Source organism: Corvus brachyrhynchos, unplaced genomic scaffold (assembly GCF_000691975.1).
Source record: "Corvus brachyrhynchos isolate BGI_N302 unplaced genomic scaffold, ASM69197v1 scaffold325, whole genome shotgun sequence".
Classification (NCBI taxonomy): Eukaryota; Metazoa; Chordata; class Aves; order Passeriformes; family Corvidae; genus Corvus; species Corvus brachyrhynchos.
This window is the reverse complement of record NW_008238356.1, coordinates 1,023,675-1,033,493: the sequence shown is the minus strand read 5'-3', so window position 1 is coordinate 1,033,493 and position 9,819 is coordinate 1,023,675. Positions and strand designations below refer to the sequence as shown.

General features: G+C 40.1%; 1 protein-coding gene across 1 annotated transcript in view; it reads right to left on the bottom strand.

The window, feature by feature from the left end:
• Window positions 1–5,870: 5,870 nt before the first annotated feature.
• Window positions 5,871–9,819, bottom strand: part of PRRC1 (proline rich coiled-coil 1) — a 17,563-nt gene continuing 13,614 nt past the window's right edge. The window contains exons 7-9 of the mRNA XM_008634635.2: window positions 9,816–9,819; window positions 7,784–7,788; window positions 5,871–7,399 (exon numbers count right to left, since the gene is read on the bottom strand). The exon at window positions 9,816–9,819 is cut by the window's right edge and continues 94 nt beyond it. Of these exons, the coding sequence (XP_008632857.1) occupies window positions 7,190–7,399; window positions 7,784–7,788; window positions 9,816–9,819 (219 nt within the window). The 3' untranslated portion in view covers window positions 5,871–7,189. The remainder of the gene's footprint in view (window positions 7,400–7,783; window positions 7,789–9,815) is intronic.

Here is a 9,819-nt window from a genome sequence, read left to right as displayed (position 1 = left end):
GCGCTGTCCCGGCTGTGGTGTGGCAGCAGGACCAGGGCAGTGACTGTCCCTGTGCTGGGCACTGCTGAGGCCACACCTCGAGTTCTGTGCCCACTTCTGGGCCCCTCACAGCAAGAAATTGAGGGTCTGGAGTGAGTCCAGAGAAGGGAATGGAGCTGGGGAAGGGTCTGGAGCACCAGGAGCAGCTGAGGGAGCTGGGAAAGGGGCTCAGCCTGGAGCAAAGGAGGCTCAGGGGGGACCCTGTGGCTCTGCACAACTCCCTGACTGGAGGGGAGAGCCAGGGGGTGTTGGGCTCTGCTCCCAGGGAACAGGGACAGGAGAAGAGGGAACGGCCTCAGGCTGGGCCAGGGGAGGCTCAGGTTGGATATTTGGGAAAATTTCTTCCCTGAAAGTGTTGTGAGGCATTGGAACAGGCTTTCTGGGGAAGTGGTGGAGCCACCACCCCCAGTACAAGAAAATTTTAAGCCACCTAGACTATGTTCACCTACTATCTATCTACATTTATCACATGCCTTGTGTTTTTTTTATTTTAAAATTTTCAACAGCTGTGCTTGTGCAACAGCAAAAGAACTGCCCTTGGCTTCAGCTGAAGCAGGACACGACAGATTTATGCAGGTGTTTGTGCTCAGCAGAGAGAGACGCACCACATACATTCAGCTGCTCTATCTGCAACCCCTCACACAGGAGTCTGGCACCTCTTGTGATTTCCCTTTTTTTTTTGGCCTTGGTATCCCTCAAGTGGGTAGTTACAAGGTGGCTTTCAGGGTAGCTCACCTCCCTTTCAGAGACGAACACAGAAGAAAAGATGCAAAGGATTATGCATCCAGCATGTAAAACGCCAAAATACTTACAGCCCAGTGCATGGCCTATGCAACCCATAAAATAATGTGGAATTACAGCACTAAAGCTGATTATGATTAGTGCTACATGCAAGCACAGAGGGAAGATGTGTAGAAGAGTTACATCCTTTAGCAAGAAACATTTCTCTCTCACTATACAAACTTAAGATATGTACTGAAACTGTATTACTTTATCCGGTTTATTCACATCAGATTATTAAAATGTGCTGGAATTTTCCCCTACAAGCAGCAATTTTCTCACTAGAAAAAAAAGCCCTCAGCAACAACACGTCTTTCATTAAAAAACTAAATTTAAAGGTAATTAGGCAATGCTACATTTGGAAGGATACAGCAGAGGCAGGACATTCTGCTGAAGTCCACCCTGAAAACATGTGTCAACACTGACTGGAAGGATCTGCTCTCACAGAATGGTGTTTATTCAGCTCTTCTTTCTAATGCCAGATGAGTCCAGCCGGCACCAAGCAGAAGGGTGGGTTTGATCACAGCCAATGAGCAGACAGATTTATTTCTGGGGAAATTCTGGGCAGCATTTGAACTCTCAGTTCTCATAACTCAAAAGTCAAAACAAACTGTGAAGAAAACACTTTTTTCCCCTATTCAGTTAAGAGTATGGGAGCAATGATTTGGTAATAAGATAGTTTTACAGAACCTGGAAAAAATCTCTCATGACCTGCTGTCTTTCAATGAAATAAAATCATTAAAACATGGAGCTACCTTGTCAGCCCACATGAATTGCTGTTTCCAATTATGTTAATAAAACAACACTGATTTAAACTAGCAAAGGACTGAGACTTTGACTAAAACCAGTCATGTTTCATGCCACAAAAAAGTGAGAGGTGGGCTTCCTTACCACGAAAACAGAGAGAAAATTGCATATAGGGAATATAAACAGGCTGCAGTGTGAGGAAACTAAGAATAGCAGAATAAATTAAACAGATAATTCAAAAATGCTGCAGAGATCTTTTGTGAGCAAAATGATAAAACTTTCTCTTTCACAGCAGGAGAAACTTCACTACTAGAAATGATCCAAGAAAAGGCAGCACTGTTTCTGCTTCCTTTGTCTAAAAGTACGAATTCAAACATGACTTTATGCAATTAATGTGTGGACTTAGCCAATACTGCCTCGTGTGCATCAGATAATGGGACAAAGCTCACAGTGCTTATTTTATCACACTTACAGCCTTCTAAATATTGGGATGTGCATTTTTGAAAATACTCTGAGAACCACAGACCAGAAAATAACCAGGTAACACTGCAATTATTGATTACAGCAACTACCATTAGATTAAAAATATTCTCCTGCCCTTTCCTCTTCAGACACAGGTTTGTTATTTTTTAGCTTTAATGCACTTTATCAAAACAACTGATTTCAGTATCTGCCTTGCACGTGTGTAACTCTGTTACCCCACAGCAACATCCCCAGTCCACCACTTTTATTACAATTAGTAATATTATTATTTTATTATATTATTTATCATATAGTATTGTTATTGTTACTATATAACTGATCTGCCTGGGAATTCTTTCTAAGCCTGCTGCTCTGCCAGATTTTTTTTTCACCTCTTGTTGGATGGCACAGCTATTCAGAATCCCACTACTGGTCAAAACACACAAAACTCAACTTCCTGCACTTTTCCAAGAACCTGCAGAACATTCAGCACTTACTTTGCAAAAACTGTAAGGATTACATAATGAAAACGACCCCTGAGTACTGTGCATTCAGTGTGTCATTGTAAAAGATAAAACAGATGATACTTGAGGAAAAAATAAATTAGGGTCCTTCTCACAGCGGCGAACTCAACTGCAAGGCATGAATATACAAATATTCAGGCTAAGGCAAGTGAAAACTTTCAAAACTCAAGAGAACTCTTGATGGAATACAGAACTAAGCTGAGAGAGGTACTCGACTGAGTGGTTCAATGCATTATTCACAACACAGCTACAGCAGTGGTCAATTTTTAGTTTGATCTTTATCAAATATGGGCTGTTTGCACTGACCTGACAAAGTAAGACTGAAGCAAGTTTGAAAGTTTTGATGCATAATTTCAAATACCAAGTTTTTTTCTTAAAAAAAAAAAAATAAAATCACATTCACTCGTGTCATGGAGCATCCTTTAACAGGAAGCGTATTTTTAGGGTTAACACCAAAAACCCCCAGGCATAACACAGAAGTCCATGTAACTTTGTATTAAAGCACCCAATATAACCTTGGAAAACCAACTCACCTTTCTCCTTTACTTCTATGAGGTACTCCCCTGTTCTACAGAGAAGGCCACAGCTACATTTGCTCACTCATGCAGAATGCAAAGATAGTTGGAAATCACTTTTTCAACACAAAATATTTTATTTTTCCTGCAACTTTTGACGCGACATCTCCTTTCATTCCAGTACACGAAAAATTCCTGTGTTAGCTCAGAAGCAGCTGTTGAGTGGTTTTGGACCTGTTATTCCTCTGCAGCAGTGCATACTCCCAATTTAATTGACAGGTCATAGTCTGGCCACCTTACAGAATCAGCTGGGTGGAGTATCCAAAGCTTTGATAGAATTCTGCACAATGAGATGATAAATCAAACCAATTGGCATGTCTTCCTTTCAGGAACTCTAGATCCATTCACCATTATTTTTACAGGAATAGTTTTCCCTGAATTATGTAACTACAGATGGAATTAAGCCATGTCAAAGCCAAATGGCTCCAAGATTCACAAGATCAAAATGTGAATTCTTGATAGGTTACAGGCAGACTTAATTGTTGAAGTTAAAGTCCAGTTTGAAGCTGTTTGTTAACAACTTTTCACGGCATACAGAATGTTCCAATTTACTACTTGTTCTTGTGTCTTCTAACAGTAGGAAATAAAGAAAAACTTTTTTTTTTTAATTTGCTTAGTCAAAATTATTAAATGTAATTGTGAACTACACATAGGGATTTGTATGTTTCAGAGTGAACAGTATTCAGTGATAATGTTTTTCTTTCATCTGCAAAGTTTACTACTTTAAAAAAAAAGGGGGTATTTTAACAAATATCCTTAAGAATTGTTATAAAAATTCTCCTTTTAACAGGTTTATACTTACAGAAATCCTTCAGAAATCTCCCACTTGAAAAGCACCCCCTTAAAAACCTCCCCCTATGCAGCATGGAGGGGTAAAAACCAAAAGGAACTTGTAAACTTCATTTGAGAGAGATACAGAATCACAACTGTGCAAAACGTCTCTGCTGCAAGATTTGCATGTTTGTGTTTGTGCTCTTCTAAAGATGGCCAAAACTGACAGTAGCAGACACAAGTTATTCCATATTCCTGACTTCTCAACTACCCTCTACCATCTCCTCCATCCAGGACATTGAATAAAAGACAAGCTCCTGTACCTTTTCCTCCACTAGACATTACTATTTCTCTGGTACTCTCCTGATTGCTTTCACATCCTTCCACACTCTATTCTTTCCTTTGCCCTCTTCTGCTACTCCTCACTATCTTGCCCAAATTGGGCAGGTGTCTAAAAAAGGTGACTGGTATTATTTCTAAAAGCCTTTTGTTAAAGGATAACACTCTGGAAAGTGTATGAGCAGTTACTGAGGCTGCTTTGTTCCTGATTTTGGACCAAGATGTTCCAGCAAACTGTAATTGCTGTTCCATCAGGCCCCTCATGTCCCATCCCTTCTTCACAGACATTTAGGGCCAATCTGGAGAAGGACAGCTGGCTGAAAGCTATCAGACTAATTTCAACAGAAATGTGTGGGGAATTTTATATCCATGGTTTTTCCATCAGAGCCAAGGTGCTCTGAGCAGTGCTGTGATGAAAAACTGAGGCCAGGCACAGAGCAGTATCTTCTCAACAAAAGCAGTAGCAAGCGCAGAACTAATGAGCTTTTTCCAGCATTTTAAAGAATCTCAGTTTAAGAACCTTATAGATCTTCTTAATGAAATGCAAACTCAAGGAGCTTGGCTGTTTTTTATGTGACACACACTTTAAAAAATGGGAGTATAGTAGTAATACATACTGTAGCTTTCTTGACCTTTTCTGACACTCATATTGGAGCAAACTTAGCCGAAATGGCTTCTGCAGCTGCACCTACAGTGATGTGGCAGTTGAGAACTGTCATTGTCTAACAGAAGTTACATGTCCAAAATGTCTCTGCTTTTCTAAGTTGATCTCAATATAAATTTAACACAGGATGTGGTGTCTTGCCTGTTGACACTCTTCTATTATTGCCCACAACACAACCCTAGAGGTGGTGAAAAGCTGAACTGTTACCATAACTTGGTTCAGAATTCAGCTGTGTAACTCAGATCCTGAGCAAGGCTTCCACTCAGGAAGCAATTTCTGATTTTTTAGGCTCCCATATCATAGCCCAGACATTTTTCCTTCCCTTGCCCTCTCAGGAAGAAGCTGAGCTCGTGGTGTTCATGTCAGGATGTTTTTTTTCAATACACAAGCAAGTAACAGTCCCCAAAGGGAGAGAACTAATTGTTGGTTACCACGTTGTGACATTTTAATTCTTGTGGGAGCTGTCAAAAATACATCATGAGACCTTCACTGAGTCAGAGAAAAAACATTTTACTTGACCACATCATCTTCTTCCACTCTTCTCACCTCTGAAAAAGTGAAGGCCAGGGCCAGGAAAGCGAGAAAGAATAGGGTCATTCCTCTTCAGTTTTAATTTTAAGTCATGCCAGGGCACCTAAACCTACTGATGACTTCATGTCCTCTTCCTTTGCATCACAGAGGATGCTGCAAGCAAGGGATAAGAGAGCAGCATTCAACAAATTATACACTGCAAACTGAAATTACAGTACATGCAAAGATGCCTTTACTGCTCAAGGACAAACAGAAGTGTCTGTATCACCCTTTTGGTTTAACAAAGAAAGAAGCAGTCCCAATGAGGAACCTCAAGACTGAGAGTTGGATTCTGTTTGCTTGTTTAGTATGTGACTAATCTGCAATCTGACCACGTAAATACAATTTCAATAAAGAAATGTTCACCATCTGTATTAAAAAACAAGCCTTTAAAGTAAATGCAATTCTCTAGGGAAAACATTTATTCAACTGCTTTACAGAGTAAGCCAATTAAGGCCAAATATATTACTTGGAAATAGACAGGCTTTCACTAGGTACAAATATGAGCTGGCTTAACAGTATATTGTATACAAAATGTTCTTTGAAAGCATCTAAGAAAGGTAAAGGCGGAGCAATATAAGCTGAAAAACTGGTTCTTTAAGGCAAACAAAAAGTATTTGTTTATTCTTTGTTTCTTAAAAAAGTATTACCAAAATATTTTCTTCACAATTACTTCTGTATTTCTAAATAAAGATTTAAGATTGTGTGAGGATGGAGGATATTTATAGCCACAAAAAAAATCAGACACCACTGAAAACTTACAAGAGAAACAGTGAGCTCATGACATCAAGAAAGCATTTAGACTTAGAAGTGTTCAGAAAACCCAGAACAACAAAGCAAGTGATACATACATCACCGTTTTCCATAATCAAATTACTGACAACTGTAACTACATAGGAAAAAATTACATAATTACATATATCAGATGGAGTTTGGAAGCACTGGAGTAAATCATGTTATTGAAACTGCGGAGATGATTTCATGTGGCAAGTGCAGTACCTGATCTAAAACCCACTGAAGCAACTTGAAATTTTGTCTGTGGTTCTTCAACTGACCACGAATTTCATTACTCTTATGTAAAAAGCAGAGAGATGCAGCACAGAAAATGAGAAATCAGAATTATTTAGCAACAGCTTCAACTAAGAGGGCATGGATTTGTGCTCTTCTTCAGCAGCTCACTGTTATGTGCTGTAGAGACTACTTGGCATCGCTCCTGAGAACTATATACAGACACCAAACCAATGAGGTGTTAAGTATCCCCTAAACACATGCCCCCAAAAAACACATGTAATACAGAAGGTAGTCTCTCTGGATTGAAATGCATATATAACACACATGTTATGCTGTCAACATGTTTATATTACTAATATAATAGAAATAGCTAAACAAATATCCCCTTTAGAAAGAATACTAACTATCTATCTCAGCAAATGCCTGGTAAAATGTCACCTCACAGCACATTCCAGTTCAAAAACTGAAATGCTGCCTGGACCAGTCATAAATACATGTTTGTTTTATGAATCATCCTGGAAATCACACATTAGCTAAAAACTGCAATTGTTCACTTCCACTCCTGGAAATCACCTTCCCTTCTGAAGAAGTAGGAACGGTTTAGAGTTAAAATTACAAATCTGAGTTGCTGACAATTGGAACACGCGGCCTTCACTTCAATCCTAGAACAGACCCCAGCATCGCTTGGTGTGAGGGTGTCACCGCTGTCACACGGTCCTGGGTGGCAGCTGCTGTTTGTACATCCCTGCCAGGGCCTTGGCCGCGCTGTAGATCATCTGCCGGCGCGACATGCCGGTGAACACCGCGTGCCAGTCCGTCCTGTTCACGTTCAGCACGCTCTTCTCCAGAACCTCGCCCACGGTCACCAGCAGGCCTGACCACCTCAGGTTGTAGTCCTGAGGGGTGAGACTCTTGGCCTGTGTGGAACAGTTTAAGAAGTGATTACTGAAACTGTTTGGAATTAACAGATTTGCTTCCATTTTCAGCATTAACCAACTTTTGCCAGGGATCATTCTGGTATCAACAGACAAATTAAAGGGTGTGAGAATCAAATTTCAGCCTGCCCCATAATATGCCTAGCCAATTTTTTGGATTTCTATGTATCATGATCCAAGCAACATCTGAAGATTAAAACAGGATACTTAAGAAAATAAAGACATACTGCCATTATTAGGAAGCAGTTTTGTTTTTTCAAACAGCCAATAGATGGAATCAATAAAAATATGTATTTATACAATATCCATTCATCCCCGGCCTGGATTGATCCTGGGGCTGCTCTGATCCAAGGACAGCACCAGCACTTGGCCTTGTTAAACCTCATGAGATGCCCATGGATCCATTTCTCAAGCTTGTCCAGGTCCCTCTGGATGGCCCCATACCTCAGGGGTGTCACTGCACCCTCAGCTTGGTGTCACCTGCAAACATGCTGAGGGTGCCTTCATCTCTCTGTGTCATTAATGAAGACATTAAATCACACTGGTCCAAATATGGACCCCCTGAGGGACACCACTGGTCACTGATACTCATCAGGACATTGAGCCTTGACCAGGACCATTCAACCAATTCCTTATCCACTGAACAGTCCACCCATAGAATCCATCTCCAATTCAGACTGGGGGACCATGTCCAAGACTTAGATAAATGACATCTGTAGCCCTCCCCTTGTTCTGCAATGGGAACCAGAAGGGGTACAGTGAGAGAAGTATTACTGCGTTTCTCTGGTCTGATGCTCATCCTGGGCGTACCTTCTTCATACAGATTTTAATTTGGGTTAGTTTGTGTCCAGTGCATGTACAGCAGATCAAGTTCATCAGTGTGTTACAGCCTTCCTAAAACTACTGTCTTGCAACAATAACAGCATATATAAGTATTTTAGAATATGCAGAATAGTTTGGGTTGGCAAGAGGCCTTTAAAGATTTTTTCCTGACTTTCTCTGATGTTTTTAGAAAGCATTTTGTAAAATTAGAGAGACAGAGCCATATTTCTCCTTTTGCCACTCATCAGCTTTTCAAAGCTGTAAGAACTCAGGAAAATAAGAATTAAAACCAATCAATCCCACAAATGCTCACTTTATTGAGATAGGTGCTACTGGAAAAAAAAAAAAAAAGTTAGTATTTGTTCTCCCAAAACAACATCTGAGGATCAAACCCCAAGCAGTTTTGGTTATAAATTCTTCACAGAAACATTTATTTTAAAATAATTTTCAGGGCACAGTTAACTAATGCATGACTCTTATCTGCTGTCAGGCAACATGCAGTGACTGGGGTAATTCCCAGTGTGTGCCCAAAGGAAAACAAACCATCTCATGAAAAACTTCTACTGGCGGTATTTCAGAACTGCACACTACTGCAGTTCATTCCATCCTTTCCAATCAGATGAACGATGGCATTTCCAAGATTTAAATCTTTTGATTTCAGATTTGTACATCCTTGTCAGAATAGCACACTTGAAATCAGCCTTGTCTTTTAGGTGGAACTATGTATGTTCTAAGAGGACTTAAGTCCAAGCATTGATCTGGAAAAAAGGAATCATGTTTTCAGGAATGAGTTTTGTTCACAGGAATGAGTTTTCAGAGAGTACAGTATGCTGCCTGCTTGGTTAGTACTTCTTCTTCTTAAATAGGAAAGTAAAACTTGTGCTCCAAAGTGACAGATATTGCAGAATGAGACTCTTGAGTAAGAAATGCTTTGCTATAAATACCTGAAGGTTCTTACATAATATGATGCCTTCCTGGTCTTAAAATCAAGAGTCAAACACGGTTAGAAGGGGAAAAGGGATTTTACCTTGGTATTTATTTTAAGGATCCTTAGGTGCACACGTCCAGGTCATATGCATCGAGATGCACCCCTCTCTGTGTCTGTGCCCCCCCCCCCCCAACATTGGGTATAACATTATAGGCTTTACTAATTAGCATATCTATCAAAGATTCCCCAATGAGAGGCTCAAGTGAGCCCCCCTCCCCAAGGAACCTTCCCCTGCATGGTTCTATCTTGGTTTACAGAATATGTTCTGGAGAGGACCTTGGGGGCTAGGGCACACTGATCCCTAGCTACGAAGCTTCTAAAATGTTTAGTCTCTTAGCTTGACAAACAAGTCCAAGAATGTAGGCAAAAGCACTAAGAATACAGAAGCTGTAAAAGGACATAACGGATATAAAAGAAAAGGCAAAAAATCTTCATGGCATCAATACATAAACATGATGCAAAAATAGTTTGTACCCTCATTTCATAAATGAAAACATTGGAGTAACTGCCAGTAAGAACTGGTATCGCAAGTAAAATTAAAACTTCAGTCTTATGTCTCAGCTGTTGATTGGCAAGAAAACTGAAAACTCAC